The 24,811-nt window shown below is 41.6% G+C and overlaps 1 protein-coding gene across 1 annotated transcript; it reads right to left on the reverse strand.

Annotated features, from left to right (window-relative positions):
• Positions 1–15: 15 nt before the first annotated feature.
• On the reverse strand, positions 16–24,339 carry LOC110533824 (SWI/SNF-related matrix-associated actin-dependent regulator of chromatin subfamily A member 5). Its single transcript, XM_021618357.2, has 24 exons — positions 24,182–24,339; positions 23,224–23,313; positions 22,696–22,862; positions 22,415–22,515; positions 22,121–22,221; positions 15,188–15,367; positions 14,907–15,062; positions 14,641–14,772; positions 14,009–14,077; positions 13,041–13,150; positions 12,684–12,910; positions 11,535–11,656; positions 11,108–11,260; positions 7,593–7,725; positions 6,357–6,502; positions 5,587–5,715; positions 5,030–5,140; positions 3,181–3,294; positions 2,437–2,559; positions 2,170–2,302; positions 1,887–2,005; positions 1,428–1,640; positions 699–809; positions 16–472 (listed from the first exon to the last, which is right to left on the reverse strand). Exons 1-24 carry the CDS (start codon positions 24,236–24,238, stop codon positions 404–406), a joined length of 3,066 nt encoding a protein of 1,021 aa, XP_021474032.1. The 5' UTR covers positions 24,239–24,339; the 3' UTR covers positions 16–403.
• Positions 24,340–24,811: the final 472 nt, after the last annotated feature.

Below are 24,811 nucleotides of genomic sequence, written 5' to 3' on the forward strand. Positions count from 1 at the left end.
ATTCCATTTCTGTTAGTCACATGTCTGTGGAACTTGTTCAGTTTATGTCTCAGTTGTTGAATCTTGTTATATTCATACAAATATTTACACGTTGCTGAAAATAAACGCAGTTGACAGTGAGAGGACATTTCTTTTTTTGCTGAGTTTACATATAGCATGCGGAGTTTCAAAGGTCATCAAACAATTTCAAAAAAGAGTAATACAAAATGTCTTAAAAATGAGAAGCCACACTTCCACAACTATTGAAGGTTGTTTGTATTTTTTGTGTGGGTGATTAATGCTGTTTGTTTTTGATGGGCCAAATCCTAACTTGAGAACTGTGTGCGTAAATCAAATGATCAAATGACTTATCTTTCAAGTTAGGATTGGGCCTGCTGGGAGCTACATTAATTACATGACATCTTCAGGCTCTCGCTTTCTTCTCTTTGCGTCCTGTGCCTTCTGATGACGCATCTGCCTTCCTTTTGTGAGCCTTAGAATAAAAAATGACATTAGAATCAAATCAATTGCATGTCTATGTGTGAATGTTACAATGTATGTATGAAATATTAATATTCTAACACTTGAGTATTGATCCATTTGTCATGGTAACATGGTTCAGAATCCTCAAGATGGTCAGCCAATACACCTGTTGGATTTTGGACATTAAAATGGTTCAAATCTGTATATTATTCTTTTGAAATGGTAAGATCAATTACCGTCTGGCTTTTTGGTGTCTTTTTCTTCTTTTCAGCACGCTCCTTTTCCTCAATCTCCATATTTTCTTTTTCGATGAGGGAGATGAGAGTGTTACAACGTCGCTGGAGTTCCTGGGGGAACAAGAGACAGCTGTTAGCAGAGAACAAGAAAACAATAGTACAATGTATGTCTGCTGTTCCTCTCTGTTAGCCAGTCTGTTTGTAGCAACAACAAAAATATATATTCATTCAATATGCTCTTGTGTGGTTATTACAGTTTTTGTTCGTAATATTGACATTTCAATAACCAAAACAGTTCATGTAACATACCACTTTGTCAAAAGCACAAAGTAATGAAAAATAACCCCAGAGAGGTAAGTGTCTCTGTATTCAAGTGATGCATGAAACTGAATCTATAGGAGTCGTTCGTCCCATGAATTCTCATCCATCTCAACTTGTAAAGGAGGAACACATATATTCCGCCATACCTACTATAAATGTCAGGCAAGCAAACAAGATGATCTTCTGAATTCACTACAAATGTACTATTTTCTATAATAAAAGTAATAAAACAGGTTTTTATGATGGGTCCAGAGAAAGCAAAGAAGTAGGACACTAAGACACTGTAACTGGGTTTATTGACTATCCCAGAGGCAGTCCAGGTGTCATATCAAATACCTGTCCCCATGTTTGCTCAACGAACCCTTCTAACAGCTATAACATAGTCAAACTGTTCAGGGTGTACTGTACCATGGCAGTTCGGGACTTGATGAACCAGTCAAATCTGAACTGTGGAGCGTTCCGGACACACTGTCGGAGTTCCTCATAAACATTCTCCTTGTCAAAGCCCATCTTGTGAAGCATACAGATCAGGAACCTGTCCTCCTCCTCTGTGTAGTTCTTCCCTTTATTGGTGCCATACTGAATCCTCAACTGGTGGAAAGGGGCCTTGTATCTCGCAACCTGAAATGAATCAAGACAACATTTCCATTTGGTCAATTTGAAAATAAGAATTCATCTTGGAGCATACTCAAAATAAAAGGTTGCTAGTATCACATTCAAATAAGTAATTTCCACAGTATATACAAGGGAAATATGTTTTAGAGAGGCAATCATTTCATTTTAAAGATCAATACAAAAATACTTAATATCAGCCACTATCCAACACACTTGAGCACTTATTTAGAAAATCTATGTAAAGTAGTTGACCTTAGCATCCAGTGCCTTCTTAATGCTGATCCTCCTCTGGATGCGGGCCTCACCACGCTCCATCTGGGCCATGATCTTCTCAATATCCTGGAGTTCATTGCACCGCTCCCAGAAAATGGCTTGAAAATAAAACAAGAGTATGAAAAGACTAGTGTGGAGCATATAAAATGATAATAAGCTGTAATAACCATGGTTATTTGAAACAGATAAAAGAATAGGTCTCTAGTAAACAACTGTAATGGAATGATGATCATGATGATGATGAGGACCTCCGGTATCTTACCAGAATATTCAATGACTTCTTCAGGGTTTTTCCCCTCGACTTCCCGAGCGATGTTGTCGATGTCATCACGGCCATATTTCTCATTGGCTTTAATGAACTGATTGAAATCTCGCTTGTTCCAACTTGTGAACCCCTGCGAAATAACATTCACCACAAACACAGCACTTGTTAGATACAAGCTTTAGCATGTACAATAATGTGGCACCTTTTGTGACAAACACTATAGGGATCTTAGACAGTTGTGTCTAGCCTAGCGCCCTCCAGTACCTGTGTAAGAAGCTTCTCCTTCTCCTCAGTCTCCTCAGGACTGAGGGGCCCTGCCTCGTCGATCTTCCTCTGCTCCTCCTTCTGCACCTGAGCAGAGTTAGAAATGTCAGGGCTCCTGGGCACCTGCAGCAGCACAGTGGAGAGGACGGACACAGCTCATATTAGATAAACCTCTGATGAGACAAAACACTGAATGGCTCTGTCTCTCGCTATTAAGCTGGGCGAGAGACCCCTAAGGCTGGGTGAAGCGATAGACAGGCCTGTTGGGGAACCAGGCTAACTGGGCAGAACTGAGCAGATGTACCCTGGGATCAGGTGGCATAGGGGGAATGTGTGTGTATTTGTGTTCTGTGGTTCTGGCACCATGGAGGAGTAAAAGCTCCAATCTGTCTCAGTTCAGCAGTCTGCCTTGGCAGCGAGTGCCTTGGCACAGTTAAGCACTTGGGATGCTGCTCACAAATGTCAGAGTTGAGACACACTTCTATGGGCTCTATTCACCATCCCACAACTAATATGTTGGCTCTGTGAAAGCCCAAGCCAACAGATTTCAAAATATTGTTTTTAAATATTCAACTTTGTAAATTGTTTCAGTAAAGTAGAACCAGCAAGAAGGGACATTCAAGTCACAATACCATGTGCAGGAAACAAGAATACATGAGTATAAATGGCTAGGCTTAACGCTACCTATGTCAACATGGGCACACTTTATTTATCCATCAGACGACTTAACTACAGCCGTCTTACCTTGTAGCCTATAGTATTCCTGTAGAAAAGGATCTCCATCTCTAGCAGCTCAAACAGGCGAGGGGGAAAGAACTGGAAGTCCTGGATGTTGGGCTGTTTGGGGGGACGTGGGGCCTGAAATATATTCATCATTATTAATCATGTTCTGGTGAGCAAGATTAACATATGTACCTCTTCATCATTCTGACTTCTTGACCATCATTATTTGGAAGAAGTGGGAAACAAGAGGAATGATTAGAATTCCAAAGCTACAGGTAATATACCAAAGTTACCGGAATCTTCTATAATTTTGGTAATGAACAGGTAATCTATGGCAATTTAGGTCATTTATACTTTAATAACTAATTTGTATTATTAATATATAGTATTAATTTATTGTATCTGTGTCCATATTGCCCATGAGTTTCTAGTGGACAGACCATATGGTTAAAGAGAAAATAGCCTAATTATCATAAAAAGTATATAATCAACAAAGGCATTCTTTTCAATTAACTCTGCAATTCTTCCAGTATTGACTTTTTTTCACAACTGCCACCAGTTTGGAAGTTACCAAAGTTTGAATGTTACCAAATTTCTGGTAGTTTATTTTGCAACCCTACGAATGATTGACTAGCAACTCTTCCATGAACACCAGGACCACGGTTACTATAGTTTTGTGATTTAATGTTGGTTTTATTTCTATTCGTTTTTAGATTTTTATATGAACATTTTGAGAGGTGGTTGATCGGTTTCTCAAGCCTGATGACAGTGGTCCACAGACAGAGAATATTCTCTCCACCAACGCTTGGGATGCAGGGGCAGAAACCAGATCCGGTGCCACAGGGTACAGCTTTGGATAAACAGCCATCCTTGCCTGCCAGAACTGGAGAGGTGACTCTAAACATGCCCCCCTTCACCTCTTCCAGGCATTTCCTCAGCTCACACGGGGCACTTAATGCCCTGCCAGGTTGACTCTTGGGACAGTGAACTCAGACACAATCCTCGATGCAAGAAAGCTATATTTATGAAGCACTGTGGTCGAGATGCTTGTTGGATTTATCTTGCTGGTATCTTCTTGGGGTACTCCTGCCCCATGGCTGTACTCTCTGATTTGCTGAAGTACAAAAGACTCTGCTTCCCTCATCAGTGGCTCCGTCTGTTGAGCGAAGTGACAGAGAGACACTTGGGTCCATCAAGCAAGCTGCTGCAGGGGATGGATCGAAATTGGCTGCCAGAAGACTCAGTATGCATGCGAAGTGCTCACACTGACTTCAGGAGGACCTGTGCCAACTGTTTTGCAATAGTAATTGACTGCAAGTGTGCCTCAAGGTTGAGAAAGCACGGCACCACATCAGACTACGACTGGCTGTCAGTTTGAAGTTGGTCGGTGTAGATTGTGAACGGCTGCAGCAATTTCACAAGCCGTTCTAGCTTGGCCCAGACATACTCAATGCGCGCCTTTGGATTTCTTCCCTGTTAGCTAATGATAGTGATGCACAAGCTAGGCCTATTTGAAACATCGGCATCTACTAGCAGCATTTACCCTCCAGATTCAGAAGCCAGAAAACCCCATTAGAAGCTTGAAAACCTTGTCCAAGAAAAAAAATGAACTAAAGATAATTTGATGGTTTTTCCTTTAAGTTAATTTTGTAGTCAAATATAATAGTTTTAGTATAGTTTTACAAACGTTTTTCAGAAATGTTTTATTTAACTAAATTGTTTTTCCAATTTTGTTTTTATTTTAGTTTCAGTTTTCGTTTAGTATAATAACCCTGATTGGGACAGCACTTGAATAAGCATGTCATTTATAAGCAGGGATGCAAAGCCAGGCAGTTGGCGGTTTCTGTGTCAGTTTGTGAGTGGGTGTTACCTTGGGGGCTCGAGGTTCACTGACACGCAGGGCCTCTCTGAAGTAGGCATCCACCGCATAGTTGGCTTTCCTCTCTCTTTTAGGAGGCTCAATCCATTCCATCATACTCAGCTACAAAAAAAGACCAGTCCATCCCTCACAAGGTGAACCAACTCAGCATACGGTACATGATGCACACCACATTTCATGGTTACGGTGGTTTCATAAAGTGTATTTCATAAGCACCTATGAATAGTATACTCTGTATGCCATCTTTACCTCTATCACACAGTAGTCACAAAGTTCAATATCTAAGATGAAATTCAACCTGAGGCACAAGGGACTTAGCTAATCAAAGTACAGTACCATATCAAGCTGCTCAGTTGGTTGAGCATGGCACTTGCAATGCCAGGGTTGTGGGTATGATTCCCACAGGGGACCAGAGCAAAAAAGAATGCACTCACTACTGTAAGTCGCTCTTGAATAAGAGAGTCTACTAAATGACTAAAATGTCAATGCAAAATGCTCTTTGATGCTATTAACCTTGAGTCATGACAAAACATGTAGTAATTTAATACCTTTTGCTTCTCTCTGTAGTCCTCCCCTTCAAAGTTGTAGAGGCTGGTCTCTGCTCCTCCGGTGTCCACAGTGAAGTTCCTGAGGGAGCTTTCTCCCAGAGACTCCATGCGCTCGTTCATCTCAGCTGTCTAGGATAAGTCAAAAGGCAGTGGTGTAAAGTACTTAAGTAAAAATACTTTAAAGTACTTCTAAAGTATTTTTTGGGGGGGTCTGTACTTTACTATTTATATGTTTGACTACTTTTGCTTTTACTCCACTACATTCCTAAAGAAAATAATGTACTTTTTTCATACATTTCAAATGCTTAGCAAGACAGGAAAATGGTCCAATTCACACACTTATCAAGAGAACATCCCTACTACCTCTGTTCTGGCGGACTCACTAAACACATGCTTTGTTTGTAAATTATGTCTGAGTGTTGGAGCGTGCCCCTGGATATCCGTAAAATAAAATAAAACAAGAAAATCGTGCTGTCTGGTTTTCTTAATATAATTATTAAATTATGTATACTTCTACTTTTGATACTGAAGTACATTTTCGCAATTAATTTACTTTAGACGCTTAAGTATATTTAAAACCAAATACTTTTAGACTTTTACCCAATAAGTATTTTACTGGGTGACTTTCACTTTTATTTGAGTCATTTTCTATTAAGGTATCTTTACTTTTGCTCAAGTATGACAATTGTGAACAGGTGAGCACAGAAAACCAAGCAGCCAGTCTGTCAACCAAACACTGTATACTGATCCTTCACATGGTCCTCACTCACCTTCTTTGCCCCCCTTTCTAAGATGGTGTTGATGTCTTCGTCCGTGAGCTCATTGTCTTTGGAGGCGAAGACGTGAGTGGCCCCATGCCTGATCATCTGCAGCATCTCATCTTTCCCCAGCTTGTTGGACTGCTCCATCAGCCTCCCTGGAAAGTTGAAAAGATGTGAGAAGTAGTTGGGGTGTGGGACTGAATGTACAAGACCCTGCAGCAGGCACTTACATCCATGTCTCAGGGTCTAGATCATTCTATAAAGTACTAAAGTATATGTATGCATGCATCTACAGCATATATGTGTGGTCTAATTTTGTCTCAAGCCTAACCAAGGTCTGTCTTGCCTGTCCCAATAACAAATCCAAGTCTGATTTACTGTCTGCTGAGTCAGACCATAAAAAAAAACAATAAAAAAAAACAGTTAAGGACACATTTAAGGGATTTGAACATGGAATTAGAATACTAGAATGGACATGAACCTTCTTATATATGGTCCAAAGGTCAGCCATGTTGGTCAGGGAGTTAGTCAACCACAGTTTGTCAGTGCTGTGATAAAATATTGTGAAAAACAATGAATGTGAAGAAAGTATCTGCACTGTGTGTTAATTAACTAGCTAGCCAGGCAGTTTTAGAGGAATCACCTGCCAATATGCCAACATTCCATTCAAACAATGCAGTCAATCCACAGCCATACACAGGCTCAGATCAGTTCATAATAACAATAATTCATTTAATTTGTAAAGCTCTTTTCTCACACCCAAGGCACGAAATAGGACTTGGATGAGTTACAATATCAGTACTTGCTGCATTTCTATCATATAATAGCACTCAGCTTTCCAAGAAAACAAAACATGAGACAGTTATGGACTGTTTACATATATTTTAGATGCTGTTTATCCAGAAAATGTGTATAAAACGCCATACTGTAATTATAATTTGACAATATTTTATGTTGACTATAATTCCGTTACATAATTTCTGATACATCACATGCCTTACTTTTATTTTCCTGTGTTAAGTAAAAGCAGGAAATGCATCACCTACATTATGCCTCTACTGCCATTCATTCCAATTAGACTGGTTTTGGATTTCTTCCTGACTAAGCTGGCTGCAAATTTCACCCCATTATGGAACTTTGAGGGTTTATGACATAACCCCTCTAGTAATTTCATATGATCTACATGGATTTGAAAGCCATGGAATGACAAACCACGAAGTTGCAAATTAAAACCATGCTGAATACCTTGTTGTATAACAATGGAGTCTAGCCTCAACTTCATCTCAGCTCTCTCTACAATCCTCTCTTCGACTGTATTATCAGTGATGAGGCGGAACACACGCACTGGTTTCTTCTGACCAATTCTATGAGCCCTGTCCTAGAGAGGCAAAAACAAACACACTGATTGCCTCAGTGTATGGAGGTGTCTATTTCTTTGAAACAAGGCACTTTTTAAAAGTAAAAGACAAGGTACAAGCCAGTGTTATGAACTAACATTACTAGTATTTTTGTATGCATGACATAGTATTTATTAGTCACTTATGTGTGAAATTCTAACTAATAATTACTAAGTCATATTTACTTTAATTTAATAATACTGACTAATAATTACTTTTCCAAATGCTTAATATACAGTGCTTTCAAAAAGTTCAGACCCCTTCCTTTTTCCACATTTGTTATGTTATAGCCTTATTGTAAAATTGATGTAAAAAAAACTAAAATCCCTCATCAATCAACACACAATACCCCATAATGACAAAGTGAAAACATGTGATATTTTGGAAAATGTATTTAAAAAAACAGAAATACCTTATTTACATAAGTATTCAGACCCTTTGCTATGAGACTCGAAATTGAGCTCAGGTGTTTCCATTAATCCTCCTTGAGCTGTTTTTACAACTTAATTGGAGTCCACCTGTGGTAAATTCAATTGATTGGACATGATTTGGAAAGGCACACACCAGTCTATATAAGGTCCCACAGTTGTCAGAGCAAAAACAAGCGATGAGGTTAAAGGAATTGTCCGTAGATCTCCGAGACAGGATTGTGTCGAAGCACAGGTGTGGGGAAGGTTACCAAAACATTTCTGCAGCATTGAAGGTCCCCAAGAACACAGTGGCCTCCATCATTCTTAAATTGAAGAAGTTTGGAACCACCAAAACTCTTCCTAGAGCTGGCTGCCCGGCCAAACTGAGCAATCGGGGGAGAAGGGCCTTGGTCAGGGAGGTGACCAAGAACCCAATGGTCACTCTGACAGAGCTCCAGAGTTCCTCTGTAGAAATGGGAGAACCTTCCAGAAGGACAACCATCTATGCAGCACTCCACCAATCAGGCCTTTATGGTAGAGTGAGCAGACGGAAGCCATTCCTCAGTAAAAGGCACATCACAGCCTGCTTGGAGTTTGCCAAAAGGCAACCAAAGGACTCACAGAACATGAGAAACAAAGATTCTCTGGTCTGATGAAACCAAAATTGAACTCTTTGGCCTGAATGCCAAGCGTCACATCTGGAGGAAACCTGGCACCATCCCTACGGTGGAGCATGGTGGTGGCAGCATCATGCTGTGGGGATGTTTTTCAGTGGCAGGGACTAGGAGACTAGTCAGGATCGAGGGAAAGATAAACTAAGCAAACTAGAGATATCCTTGATGAAAACCTGCTTCAGTGCACTCATGACCTTAGCCCCAATCTAAGGTTCACCTTCCAACAGTACAATGACCCTAAGCACACATCCAAGACAAAGCAGGAGTGGCTACGGGACAAAGCTCTGAATGTCCTTTAGTTGGCTAGCCAGAGCCCGGACTTGAACCCGATCGAACATCTCTGGAGAGACCTGAAAATAGCTGTGCAGTGAAGCTACCCATTCAACATGACAGAGCTTGAGAAGATCTGCAGAGAAAAATGGGAGCAACTCCCCAAATATAAGTGTAGCAAGCCTGTAGCATCATACCCAAGAAGACTCAAGGCTGTAATCGCTGCCAAAGGTGCTTCAACAAAGTACTGAGTAAAGGGTCTGAATACTAATGTAAATGTCATATTTAAGTTATATTCTTAATACAGTTCTAAAAAAATTCTAAACCTGTTTTTGCTTTGATATTATGGGGTATTGTGTAGATTGATTATAAAAAAGGCTTGAACGTAACAAAATGTGGAAGAAGTGAAGGGGTGTGAATACACACTGCTCAAAAAAATAAAGGGAACACTAAAATAACACATCCTAGATCTGAATGAAAGAAATATTCTTATTAAATACTTTTTTCTTTACATAGTTGAATGTGCTGACAACAAAATCACACAAAAAATATCAATGGAAATCAAATTTATCAACCCATGGAGGTCTGGATTTGGAGTCACACTCAAAATTAAAGTGGAAAACTACACTACAGGCTGATCCAACTTTGATGTAATGTCCTTAAAACAAGTCAAAATGAGGCTCAGTAGTGTGTGTGGCCTCCACGTGCCTGTATGACCTCCCTACAACGCCTGGGCATGCTCCTGATGAGGTGGCGGATGGTCTCCTGAGGGTGGACAAAAGCATCCGCCAACTCCTGGACAGTCTGTGGTGCAACGTGGCGTTGGTGGATGGAGCGAGACATGATGTTCCAGATGTGCTCAATTGGATTCAGGTCTGGGAAACGGGCGGGCCAGTCCATAGCATCAATGCCTTCCTCTTGCAGGAACTGCTGACACACTCCAGCCACATGAGGTCTAGCATTGTCTTGCATTAGGAGGAACCAACCGCACCAGCATATGGTCTCACAAGGGGCCTGAGGATCTCATCTCGGTACCTAATGGCAGTCAGGCTACCTCTGGCGAGCACATGGAGGGCTGTGCGGCCCCCCAAAGAAATGCCACCCCACACCATGACTGACCCACCGCCAAACCGGTCATGTTGGAGGATGTTGCAGGCAGCAGAACGTTCTCCACGGCGTCTCCAGACTGTCACGTCTGTCACATGTGCTGAGTGTGAACCCGCTTTCATCTGTGAAGAGCACAGGGCGCCAGTGGCGAATTTGCCAATCTTGGTGTTCTCTGGCAAATGCCAAACGTCCTGCACGGTGTTGGGCTGTAAGCACTGTGGACGTCGGGACCTCATACCACCCTCATGGAGTCTGTTTCTGACCGTTTGAGCAGACACATGCACATTTGTGGCCTGCTGGAGGTCATTTTGCAGGGCTCTGGCAGTGCTCCTCCTTGCACAAAGGCGCAGGTAGCGGTCCTGCTGCTGGGTTGTTGCCCTCCTACGGCCTCCTCCACGTCTCCTGATGTACTGGCCTGTCTCCTGGTAGCGCCTCCATGCTCTGGACACTACGCTGACAGACACAGCAAACCTTCTTGCCACAGCTCGCATTGATGTGCCATCCTGGATGAGCTGCACTACCTGAGCCACTTGTGTGGGTTGTAGAATCCGTCTCATGCTACCACTAGAGTGAAAGCACCGCCAGCATTCAAAAGTGACCAAAACATCAGCCAGGAAGCATAGGAACTGAGAAGTGGTCTGTGGTTATCACCTGCAGAACCACTCCTTTATTGGGGGTGTCTTGCTAATTGCCTATAATTTCCACCTGTTGTCTATTCCATTAGCACAACAGCATGTGAAATGTATTGTCAATCAGTGTTGCTTCCTAAGTGGACAGTTTGATTTCAAGGAAGTGTGATTGACTTGGAGTTACATTGTGTTGTTTAAGTGTTCCCTTTATTTTTTTGAGCAGTCTATATAGAAGTACGTTTCCAAGGAAGCCACAACTGAAATGTTTCTCACCATTGCTTGCAGATCCACTTGAGGGTTCCAGTCGGAGTCATACAGGATGACGACGTCTGCAGTTGCCAAGTTAATGCCCAGACCTCCAGCTCTGGTGCTCAACATGAAAATGAACTTGCTGCTGTTGTCAGCATTGTAGGCCTCTATGGCTTCCTTGAAACATGGCCATAAAGCTAATGCATTAGTTAGACACACTAAGATATCAGTTTTGTTTCATGTAGTTAAAGTAATTACACTTTACACAAATTTTACAAGCACAGTCAGTACGAGCACAATAGGCAAAGTACAGTGTTTTGAAGGAAAGATACTACAAAAACACGACCATGGTAGGTTTGATTGAACTGTTCCAATACAGCTCCTTATGGTTTCCATGGGAGCCTGTGATTGTGGTCAATGAGGCCTCATCAGCTGAAGTCATGCCCCGTACCTGTCTGGCTTCGTGTGGAGTGTTCCCATCTAGACGGCAGTACTCATAACCTCTCCACATGCAGTAGTCCTCAAGAATGTCAAGGACCCTGGTCATCTGGCTGAAGATGAGGACTCTAGACCCTGGCAACCAATGAGACAAAACAGTAAAGGGAACAGAACAGCATACAATATCAGGTCACATAGCTCTAGTTCAAATGCAGCAAGGTTTGATTAATTCTAAATGAGCATGACTAATTTGATTGTCAAATGAATGTCTCATCATGAAAGCTTCATGAAAAAAAATGAAATTCTACATGTGAATCCTGATATCCTTCAACAAAATGCAAACCTTTGAGCCTGCATCCTATGAGGTTGTCCTTACCCTTTTAACCTCTACGAGATGGGTGTCTGATTTGTCATCCTGAGGGTCCCAGAGATAAAATGTAACATCGTTTTGTTTGATAAAATAATTTTTTATGTTCAAATGTAGTAACTGGGGTCTACAGTTTGACCCCACTGCTGTCTCTGGCTCCACACTCACCTCACCACCTAGATGTGAAAGTTTGTGTATAAGCTAATGATTCATCATGTATGACATTCCTGAGAGTGTGTAAACTTTAATTAGTTTTTTTTACCATAGCATTTTTGAATGTTCTCTATAGTTATGTACTTGAAAATCTATCAATTGACCAATTCAGCACATTTGGGCAAACTCCTGGCAGACCTGATACAAAATATTGTGCAGTAATGTAATTCACTGGCTCAGTCTGACTTTGCACACACACTGCTGTCATCTGGTGGCCAACATCTAAATTACACCTAGACTCCTATCCTTTCAAATAGTATCAAGAATATGCATATCCTTGCTTCAGGTCCAGAGCTACAGGCAGTTAGATTTGGGTGTCATTTTAGGCGAAAATTGAAAAAAAGAGTACATTCCTTAAGAGGTTTTAAAGGACCATTATGTACTTCAATCTATCAGAGTTTGTATATACAACCTATTGCATAGTCTGTTACAACTGAAAATGTACAGTAACAACCACAGATCAAAGCTCTGAGATAAAGACATCAAATTTACATGAATAATGTATTTTTTGTTTAACCCCCCTTATTATCTGTTGGGATAAACTACAGTAAAAGTATTTAATGATCAGAGAGAATGTAGCACCTTGCTCCTGGACTTTGGGCAGCAGTTTGTCCAGGGCCACCATTTTGCCGCTGTTGGTTACAAGGTGAGTGTCGGTGGTGTAGGGGGGTCCAGGCTCGGCCCCATCAAACAGGTATGGGTGGTTGCAGCACTTCCGCAGCTGCATCAGGATGTTCAAGAGACGCATCTTGTCAGTTTTTCCAGAAGAATTGAGGATGTCAATGTCCTTCATCAGAATCCGTGTGTACCTAACAAAATTAGAACAAAACATTGTTTCATTTGAAATATTTTTTTCTTGAATTTCTTGGTAGAAACATTGAACCAACAAAAGCTATGGCCAACACTGGAAAGTACTAAGTATTTGAAGCAAACACATACCATTCTCGCTGCATCTTACTCAGTCCGAGGTAAATCTTCACCTCTTTTTTGGGAGGCAGGTTTTTCTCCACTTCAGCTTTAATGCGACGCAGAAGGAAAGGCCTCAGCACCTAAACAAGGCAAAAGCTTTAATTCATCTATTTTTACCCATGTATTACAAGTATTTCTTTACATACACTGAGTGTACAAAACATTAAGGACACCTGCTCTTTCCATGACATACACATTCAGTGTAGATGAAGGGGAGGAGAATGGTTAAGGAACGATTTTTAAGCCTTGAGACATGGATTGTTTATGTGTGCCATTCAGAGGGTGAATGGGCAAGACAAAATATTTAAGTGCCTTTGAACAGGGCATGGTAGTAGGTACCAAGTGTACCATTTGTGTCAAGAACTGCAACGTTGCTGGGTTTTTCACACTCAACAGTTTCCCATGTGTATCAAGAATGGTCCACCACCCAAAGGACATCCAGCCAACTTGACACAACTATGGGAAGCATTGGAGTCAACATGAGCTAGCATCCCTGTGGAATGCTTTCTTGTAGAGTCCTTGCCCTGACAAATTGAGGCTGTTCTGAGGGCAAAAGGGGGTGCCACTCAATAGTAGAAAGGTGTTCTTAATGTTTTGTACACTCAGTGTATTTCATTTTAAAAATGTGTTTTATTTAACCTTTATTTAACTAGGCAAGTCAGTTAAGAACAAATTCTTATTTACAATAATGGCCTACCCCGGCCAAACCCGGACGACGTTGGGACAATTGTGCGCCGCCCTATGGGACTCCCAATCACAGCCGGATGTGATACAGCCTGGAATCAAACCAGGGACTGTAGTGACGCCTCTTGCACTAAGATGCAGTGCCTTAGACCGCTGTGCCACTCGGGATGTATTATGTATACTAAAAATAAATATAGATAAGAAGGAATCTGCAGTGAACTCTGAACGTAATGGAGGTGTGAAACACAGCTTACCGCATGCAGACGCTCCACCAGCTTCTGGTCCCCCAGACAGTTGTTGGTGTCAAACCAAGAATCAAAGTCCTGAGAATTAAAGAAAAATGTTCATTTTGTTTTTAACACATAGATTTTCCGTGAAAGTGCAAAAGTTATTTTAGAGGGGGAAAAAAAGGTAAAGATGATTCTGCTTTGGCTTCGGTTGTAGAGATGATTGTGTTAGAGAAAAGGACAGGATACATATGATCAGCTACTGCCTCTGGGGGTGACTGGGGGAGGGATCCCAGACAAATTGGGAGGAACTGACAATAGAACAGAGCAGTGCCTGAGGGGGGAAGCCTATGCTCGGGGCTACCTTTCCCTCTGACACATCATGGAAAGACAAGAAGCATGTCAGGTGAGGCTGAGGAGCTCAGTGATTGACTGAAGCGAATTGAAACTTAGTGATATAAATGGAACAACAAAAAACATTAAGATACTGCTGGAGGGTCTTTTGATACAAAACAACAAAAGAATGCAGTTCCTTTTGCCTGGAGCGAAATATGAATTTCTTTCTTCCTCGATTTGGTATTCCAGTCACATTAATCTAAAGGAGAGGAATATCACTACAAGAGGAATACATGGAGAGAACAAACAGAGGCAGGACTCACATTGGCAGAGTTGAAGACATCAGGCAGCAGGAAGTTGAGGAGTGACCACAGCTCATGGAGGTTGTTCTGCAGAGGTGTTCCAGTCAGGAGGAGACGGTTGGTGGTTTTGAACTCACGGACAATCTCTGAGAGCTGACAACACAGGATTCATGTAAAGGTTACATAAAAATCATAAAAAATGATTGTGTATAGGCCAAACTTCATTCATTGAAAAGTAGAAAAAGAAACGTGTTTTATCCCTAAATTATTTTAATTTGAGTTCATACCTTAGACTTCTCATTTTTTATCCTATGAGCTTCGTCAATGACAAGGTATCTCCAGTTGAACTTCTTGAAGACAGATTTCTCTCTGATGACCATCTCATAGGATGTGACGCAAACATCCCATTCCCCTGGCATCATGACATCACGGATGAAAGCCGCCTGGTGAATAAGGAGAACATTTGTCAAAGGAGTCATTAGTGGTCTTGGTTACCTACCCGCCTGAAAATGAGTTATGAAAAGGGATGTTTAATCAGTGTCAATCAAGAGAAGAAAACAGGACATACTCTTGCATCCTTGTCCCCGATGAGACAGACTGCCTTAAGGGTTGGTACCCAGCGTTTGAACTCATTCATCCAGTTGTGTAGCGTTGATTTGGGAACCAGAACCATGTGGGGGCCTGGAATGTTCCTGTAATGCTTCAGGTATCCCAGCAATGCAATGGTTTGGAGGGTCTTCCCCAAGCCCTGTGGTCAATAAACAAATAAATAAACAACCTGTCTTACATACAGCGCATAAGATTGACTCACAACTAGTAGCACTTACCAGACACTTAAGGGCCATCCACACCAAGGACAATAACAATAAAACATTTTTTTTAACGTTCTTATAATTCAAGTGAACAGCAGCGTCCACACTACAACAATAACTATAAAAACAGTGGAAAACAATAGCTATCGTTGGGATAACTTTGTGTGATTTTATCCCTGTCTCCCCAACAGTACAACGTCAAAAAACAATCCAAAAAACTTTCTATTAAAGCGTTCTAGGTTAGCAAGGAATAGCCGCTCAGAGGGGAGAGGCAGAGTGTGCAGTGAGCTTTTCTGAATAAATGGGCATGTAAGCATATTGGTATCCACATAAATTATAGGACGACTTCGAAGACTAATGATCCACGACAGATAGCGCATCTCAATGTCAGAAGAAGCCATTTTTTTCCTATGTACATCATATAGAAAAGTATGTGGACACCCCTTCAAATTAGTGGATTCGGCTATTTCAGCCACACCAGTTGCTGACAGGTGTATAAAATTGACCACACAGAAATGCAATCTCCATAGACAAACATTGGCAGTAGAATGGCCTTACTGAAGAGCTCAGTGACTTTCAACGTCACACCGTCATAGGATGCTACCTTTCCAACAAGTCAGTTCCAACAAGCTGCCCCGGTCAACTGTAAGAGCTGTTATTGTGAAGTGGAAACGTTTAGCAGCAACAACTGCTCAGTCGTGAAGTGGTGGGGCACACAAGCGCAGAGAACGGGACAACCGAGTGCTGAAGCACGTAGCGCGTAAAAATCGTCTGTCGTCGGTTGCAACACTCACTACCAAGTTCCAAACTGCCTCTGGAAGCAACATCAGTCAGCACAAGAGCTGTTCGTTGGGAGCTTCATGAAATGGGTTTCCATCGCCGAGCAGCCTAAGATCACCATGTGCAATGCCAAGTGTCGGCTGGAGAGGTGTAAAGCTCGCCGCCATTGGACTCGGGAGCAATGGAAGCTCATTCTCTGGAGTGATGAAGTACGCTTCACCATCTGGCAGTCCGTCGAACGAATTTGGGTTTGGCGGATGCCAGGAGAACGCTACCTGCCCCAATGCATAGTGCCACTGTAAAATTTGGTGGAGGAGGAATAATGGTCTTGGGATGTTTTTCATGGTTCGGGCTAGGCCCCTTAGTTCCAGTGAAGGGAAACCTTAACGCTACAGCATACAATTACATTTTAAACGTTTCTGTGCCTCCAACTTTGTGGCAACAGTTTGGGAAGCCCCTTTCCTATTTCAGCATGACAATGCCCCCATGCACAAAGCGAGGTCCATACAGAAATGGTTTGTCAAGATCGGTATAGAAGAAATTTACTGGCCTGCACAAAGCCCTGACCTCAACCCCATCGAACACCTTTAGGATGAATTGGAATGCCGACTGCGAGCCTGGTCTAATCGCCCAACATCAGTGCCCAACTTGACTAATGCTCTTGTGGCTGAATGGAAGAAAGTTCCTGCAGCAATGTTCCAGCATCTAGTGGAAAGCCTTCCCAGAAGAGTAGAGGCTGTAGTTTTTTATATAACCTTTATTTAACCAGGTAGGCTAGTTGAGAACAAGTTCTCAACTGCGACCTGGCCAAGATAAAGCAAAAGCAGTGTGACAAAAACAACAACAGAGTTACACCTGGGATAAACAAACGTACAGTCAATAACACAATAGAAAAATCTGTATACAGTCTGTGCAAATGAAGTAAGGCAATAAATAGGTCATAGTAATTACAATTTAGCAATTAACACTGGAGTGAGATGTGCAGATGAGGATGTGCAAGTAGAAATACTGGTGTGCAAAAGAGCATAAAAACAAAAACAAATATGTTATGAGGTAGGTAGTTGGTTGGATGGGCTATTTATAGATGGGCTGCAGCTGCAGCGATGGTAAGCTGCTCTGACATTTAATGCTTCAAGTTAGTGAGGGAGATATAAGTCTCCAACTTCAGATATTTTTGCAATTCGTTCCAGTCATTGGCAGCAGAGAACTGGAAGGAAAGGCGGCCAAAGGGGGTGTTGGCTTTGGGGATGCCCAGTGAAATATACCTGCTGGAGCGTGTGCTATGGGTGGGTGTTGCTATGGTGACCAATGAGCTGAGATAAGGCAGAGCTTTACCTAGCAAAGACTTATAGATTAACCTAGAGCCAGTGGGTTTGGCGACGAATATGAAGCGAGAACCAGCCGACGAGAGCATACAGGTCGCAGTGGTAGGTAGTATATGGGGCTTTGGTGACAAAACGGATGGTACTGTGATAGACTTCATCCAATTTGCTGAGTAAAGTGTTGGAGGCTATTTTGTAAATGACATCGCCGAAGTCAATAGTCAGTTTTACCAGGGTATGTTTGGCAACATGAGCGAAGGAGGCTTTGTTGTGAAATAGGAAGCCGATTCTAGATTGCATTTTGGATTGGAGATGCTTAATATGAGTCTGGAAGGAGAGTTTACAGTCTAGCCAGACACCTAGGTATTTATAGTTGTCCACATATTCTAAGTCAGAACCGTCCAGAGTAGTGAGGCGGGAGGGAGCGAGCAGCAATCGGTTGAAGAGCATGCATTTAGTTTTACTTGCATTTAAGATTAGTTGGAGGCCACGGAAAGAGTATTGTACGGCATTGAAGCTCGTTTGGAGGTTTGTTAACACCGTGTCCAAAGAAGGGCCAGATGTATACAGAATGGTGTCGTCTGCGTAGAGGTGTATCAAAGAATCACCCGCAGCAAGAGCGACATTATTGATATATACAGAGAAAAGAGTCGGCCCGAGAATTGAACCCTGTGGCACGCCCACAAAGACTGCCAGAGGTCCGGACAAAAAGCCCTCTGATTTGACACATTGAACTCTATCTGAGAAGTAGTTAGCGAATCAGTCGGGCAGTCATTAGAGAAACCAAGGCTGTTGAGTCTGCCGATAAGAATACAGTGATTGACAGAGTCGAAGGCCAGGTCGATGAAGACGGCTGTACAGTACTGTCTTTTATCGATGGCGGTTATGATATCATTTAGGACCATGAGTGTGGCTCAGGTGCACCCGTGACCAGCTCGGAAACCGGATTGCATTGCGGAGAAGGTACGGTGGGATTCGAAATGGTCGGTGAGCTGTTTGTTCACTTGGCTTTCGAAGACTTTAGAAAGGCAGGGCAGGATGAATATAGGTTTGTAACAATTTGGGTCTAGAGTGTCTCCACCTTTGAAGAGGGGGATGACTGTGGCGGCCGCTTTCCAATCTTTAGGAATCTCAGACAATACAAAAAAAGAGGTTGAACAGACTAGTAATAGTGGTTGCAACAATGGCGGCGGATAATTTTAGGAAGAGAGGGTCCAGATTGTCTAGCCCAGTTAATTTGTAGGGTTCCAGATTTTTCAGCTCTATCAGAACATCAGCTGTCTGGATTTGGGTGAAGGAGAAGCGGGGGGGGGGGGCTTGGGCCAGCTGCTGTGGGGAGTGCTGAGGAAATTTATAGAAAGTTCCCAGAATTTTGCAACCCTACCGGAGACACAACCCAGTCGTTCAGTCTTTTTGTTCTGTATCTATGGCCACGACCCAGTCGTTCATTCTAAAATGTTCCATTGCCATACTGGCTGGCATCTTTTTATCCCTTGCTTTATCCCAAGAGTAGCTGCATTTGCATTTGTTTAAGATGTTTTATAGAGTCATTTAGTTGGATACATCCAATGAGCTAATGAGGCGCGATTTCGCCGGGCATAGAAGATGTGCTCTCTAGTCAGGACACTGTTATTCTAGGAGCTAGCCAACAACAGAGCTAACACAATCACTTCAAACTGAAGCTGGAAAGACTGCAAACTTGCTGCACTTCGTTTCGTTTGACCTTTTTTCTATTGACTTTTCTTTGTATATACCGCTATACTTAAAAATGATCAAATGAAATGTTATTTGTCACATGCACTGAATACAACAGGTGTCGGTAGACCTTCAGGTGAAATGCTTACTGACAAGCCCTTAACCAAGAAATAGAGTTAAGAAAATATTTACTTAATAAACTAAAATAAAAAATACAATCAAATAGTAAAACAATAAAATAACAATATCGAGGGGGTACCGGTACCGAGTCAATGTGTGGGGATACAGGTTAGTCGAGGTAATTTGTACATGTACTGTAGATAGGGGTAAAGTGACTATGCATAGATAATTAACAGAGAGTAGCAGCAATATAAAAACAACATAAATAGTCGGGTGGCCATTTGAATCTTTTGAATCATTTGACTCTTCAGCAGTCTTATGGCTTGGGTGTAGAATCTGTTAAGGAGCCTTTTGGACCTAGACTTCAGTACAGCTTGCTGTGCGGTAGCAGGGAGAACAATCTATGACTAGGGTGGTTGGAGTCTTTGACAATTTGTTGAGCCTTCCTCTGACACTGCCTAGTATATAGGTCCTGGATGGCAGGAAGCTTGGCCCCAGTGATGTTCTGGGCCGTACACACTACCCTCTGTAGCGCCTTACGGTTGGATGCCGAGGAGTTGCCATACCAAGCGGTGATACAACCGATCAGGATGCTCTTGATGGTGCAGCTGTAGAACTTTTTGAGGATCTGGGGACCCATGCCAAATCTTTTCAGTCTCCTCAGAGGGAAAAGGTGTTGTCGTGCCCTCTTCAAGACTGACTTGGTGTGTATGGACAGTGATAGTTTGTGGGTGATGTGGACACCAAGGAACTTGAAACTCTCGATCCGCTCCACTACAGCCTTGTCGATGTGAATGGAGGCATGTTCGGCCCTCCTTTTCCTGTAGTCCACGATCATCTCCTTTGTCTTGCTCACGATGAGAGAGAGGTTGTTGTCCTGGCACCACACTGCCAGGTCTCTGACCTCCTCCCTATAGGCTGTCTCATCATTGTCGGTGACCAAGCCAACCAATGTTGTGTCGTCAGCAAACTTAATGATGGTGTTGGGAGTCATTATGAAAGCTGACTCATGATTTCGACTGGCTGAGAAATGCTGCCTGCCTGCCTGTCTCGTCTCAACACGCTCATTACTATGGGATTGCTGGAGATCTAATTAGAATTTTTAAACAATGTTGCAAATGTTGGAAAGACAGACAGCAAGGTTTATACAAATCTCCGCTGTTGAAAACAAAATATTAGTCTAAATTGAAATGTGAGATATTGTCTAGATGCTTTTTATAGTGGAGATCAAGTTTATAAATTACCTGGCTGGGCTGATGAGACAGTGGATTGCGCAGTCAGATGAAACAGAGTAAATAGACATTTTAAAGTCATAGATTTAGCCGGTGGTAACTTGTGGAATAGACACTGGCTGGAATGCGGTTTAAACCAATCAGCATTGAGGATTAGACCCACCTGTTGTATAAAGCCTCGTTATTGTAATTTTATTGTATTACTTTTTTTCTTACTTTAGTTTATAAAAAATGTTTGTTGGTTAAGGGCTTGTATGTAAGCATTTCACAGTATTTTATAAATGTTTTATTTAACCTTTACTTAACTAGGAAAGTCAGTTAAGAACAAATTCTTATTTACAATGACGGCCTACCCCAGCCAAACCCTAACCCGGACGACGCTGGGCCAATTTTGTGCCGCCCTATAGGTCTCCCAATCACAGACGGTAATGATACAGCCTGGAATTGAACCTGGGCCTGTAGTGACGCCTCTAGCATTGAGATGCAGTGCCTTAGACCGATGTGCCACTCGGGGGCCCCACAGTAAGGTCTACACTTTTTGTATTCGGCGCATGTGACAAATAAAACGTGATTTAATGTTTGATTTGACACATCTCAACTAGCCTCTCTTCCAGCTGTTACCATGCGCATTCCCAGGAAAAGCTACAGGCTACAAAAGCTATATAAAAAAAAAATGTTGCATTTTTTTTTTTTATAGTACACCTAACAGCCTATTCGAGGACACAAGCAGGCTTGCTCTTGCTAATTGCTGAATGTAAAAAAAGTTGAGGAGAAAGAGATTTCTTTAGCTGGTGATAACATTGTTGCATTGCAAATGGTGTACAGAACAAACAGATGAGCACAGCGAAAAAGAAGATTTGACAACTATTAGAAAAATGGAAATCACTTGCAAACCACTAGAGCAATTAGGCAAGCACGACAAGAAGATGCACAGGCTAAACAGTGTTTGTTGTTGAATTGCTACATTTAAATTTGTGTTTCTATATTATTAATTACATTGAAGTACTATTTGCAGTAGTCACTATGAAAATGAACACACCATGAAAATAGTGATAAGCCTACAGCGTGCAGTAGGATGCGTTAATCAGTTGATTGACAGGTGTAGCCTAGAGTGTAGAACAGGGGTTGGCAAACTACGGCCCACACAGGCGGGAGGTTTGAGTAAAAATGATGAGCTGGGAAATTATTGTTTTGTGTAAAAAAACGTCACTTGAATGTTTAAAACTAGATAGAAAGTGTGTATTTTATAATGGACCTATATATTTTCAAATAACTGCTCTTTTTCTGGCCCTCCGCTGAATTTCAAAATCCTGATGTGGCCCTAAAGCCAAAAAGTTTGCCCACCCCTGCTGCAGAACAATAAACCTTCCTCTAGTGTGGAGGCTTGCCAACGTTTTATAGTTATGTATAGTTTATCTTTATCATCCTTGGTGTGGATGTCCCTTTACACTTGGATATCAATATATGGCTCTGGCACTTAATGGAGGCAAGTAAACATCAACTATTGTTAATTCTATGTTTAAGTTACAGTCATTATTACCATTTCATCAGCCAAGATTCCATTAATGCCATTTTCATAAAGGGAGATCATCCAGTTGAGACCTCTGATTTGGTAATCTCTCAGCTCTCCATTTTTTACATCTGGAAAAGACAAAAAGTTTTGTCATTAATGGAGGGAAAAAAAATCATCATCAGCAGTTCTCAAATGGGAGCTAATTAGTATTAAAGGTATACACCTGCTAGAATACAACATTTACAGCACCTGCTACAGTTAATTTACATGGAGGCCTGACTATTAAAATGAGCATTTAAAAGCTATATGAAAACATCGTACAGGATGGGGACTCTTCAAAGCGAACCAAGACGTTAGCTGCCTTCCTGCTCTCAGATAACAACTCCTCATCTTCTTCCTGTTCTGTGCGTCGGTGGCGGTTACTGTAAAAACACAGGTGGCGGACAAATAGTATGCTTTGCTACAATGGTAAACAGATTGTATTGTTTATTATTCATGCATTATTCACCAATATAGCTTGTTTATTTACAATAACATAGACCTGACATTTAGAAAATTGTAAATAAAGGCAAGACTCTTAAAACAAGTCAGCAGCCACATACTCTCCAACAGAGAGGAGATTTTGTTTCTCATCCTGTTTAACGCGAGGTCGTCCAGGTTTCACTTTCAGGGGTGAAGTAGGAGACTTCTGAGACGCAGGCTGGATGAAGTGGGCAAAGAGTTCTGTTTGCTTGAGCAGAAACTCAAACCGGTTCGCTCTATCTGTTTTCTATGGTAAAAAGACAGGGGGGGGGGGGGAATACAGAAATACACCAACAAATTGTTTTTGACTAGTAAGGATATGAGATCAATGTTATGCTTAACTGTAATTGTGCCATTCACATTCTCCCTATACACTGCAGTCTCACTACTACACACTGCAATTCCCCACATTTACCACAGTGGGGAGCCCATTGCAAAAGTTGGAAAAAAATGTTATGTTTTTCTCAAATATCTGGCACAGAATTTAACCAATGCTGTGACTAATCTGTGTCACGTGATACTCCCTGATGTAATCATTCAACTTGCAATTGCATTTTAAAATCTTAAATTAATCCATAGAGAGTTTGTGACAAAGCAATTTGTCTCACCCTTTTCTCTTCGTATTCTGGATCCACCTCTCCCTCCGCCTTAGGCAAAGCCTTTGGAGGTGGCTTCAGCTGAAATGGGGGGTCTTTTGCCTGAGCACAAACACAGTAGACTACTTTATGACATGCTCACTGAATTGTACATATTTATTTGGCATATGATTCACTAACATTTAATCAAAGTAATGTGCAATTTAAAACAAATTTGTATGGCAATTTCAGTTATCTTATACGGGAATGAGCTGTGTATTGTATACCATTTCCTGTGACTTCATGCAACATTATTCTATTATACGTTTAATCAATACAGATTTATGATTGGCGGTCGAGAAAGTTTTCTACATGTGATGCTTGTTGCACAATCAATTATAATACATTTTGAGCACGTTCCCATATTATTTATTATAAAGTGTGCAATAAGTTATGCCTTCAATTGAACCGATGTTAAAGTTCACGCAGTTAGGTACACCTCACCACGCCTCTTCTTCATAAACATGACATTGTTAGCTACTGTAACCAATTGACAGTCCCCAGAGCGCAACAAGCAGCTAGTGTTGAAAGTAGACAGCTGATTTGCTCTGGGCTGGTCTTGCTGCATGCGACTGTGCGGTGTGCTGCCTGGGCTAAGTGAAACAGACGACAAGCTACAGATACAGTCATTGGGGTTGCTCTGGGACTCCAAGGCTCGTCAGACTGAAATTGGCAGGATTTAAAAGTCTACGGGAATATTGGCTACATTACTCTCAACTGCACGACGACAAACATTGTAGCTAATGTTTTCTGGTCAGCGTTTGACCTGGTGGTATCTAGTTAGCTAGCATCTGTAGAGAGCTATGCAGATGTGCAAGCCTCCTTCCCGCCATGTTCCCCCCCAAATCAACAATACTGCAAACTTCTAGCTAGCTACTAACACTCTATCTCATATTTCTGGAAAAGAAGATGTCTGCTTTCAAATGCTCACCTCTTCATCTTCGGGTAAAGGCTCTCTGGAAGTTGACGGAATCTCTTCATCTGACATTCTGTGGACTTTGTTCTTATCATGAGTTTTTAGACCAGACTGTGTAAGTTATTATACAGCAAATAGGCTTGGTACGTCATTAGATAGAGCATTGTGAACCTAGCGACATTAAGGTCACATTATCAAACGGCTAAATTTCATAATAAAAGTTCCCTCAAAAATGTTTACTAGACTTACAGTACGTTTTTTAAATATAAAATCAGAACGGTAGTGGTTTAAAGTTACTTAAACATTTAAATTCATTATTTCATACGTTGTACCTATGGGCTGCAGCTCAAAAAATAAAATAACATTACAAAAGGTACATAACTGCAAAGCATTGATCATTTTGAAGGCTATATTTGCGTCATTCAATAGTTTATTTGAGGAAAACCTACTGTCAACTGTTACCAAAACCGTATTTTCATTACAGCACTTTACAGCTATTTGTTACTGTACAATTGGAACAATACAAGTTGTATCCAATTAAGGGGGTGATTTGGAATCCTCGTACACTAATAGGATCCAGTGTTATACCATCAAAGTTTGTGTCATCAGGCTATTTTTTTCAGCAGAAATCTACGTCCACTGCTG

The sequence above is a fragment of the Oncorhynchus mykiss genome, chromosome 10 (assembly GCF_013265735.2).
Source record: "Oncorhynchus mykiss isolate Arlee chromosome 10, USDA_OmykA_1.1, whole genome shotgun sequence".
NCBI lineage: Eukaryota > Metazoa > Chordata > Actinopteri > Salmoniformes > Salmonidae > Oncorhynchus > Oncorhynchus mykiss.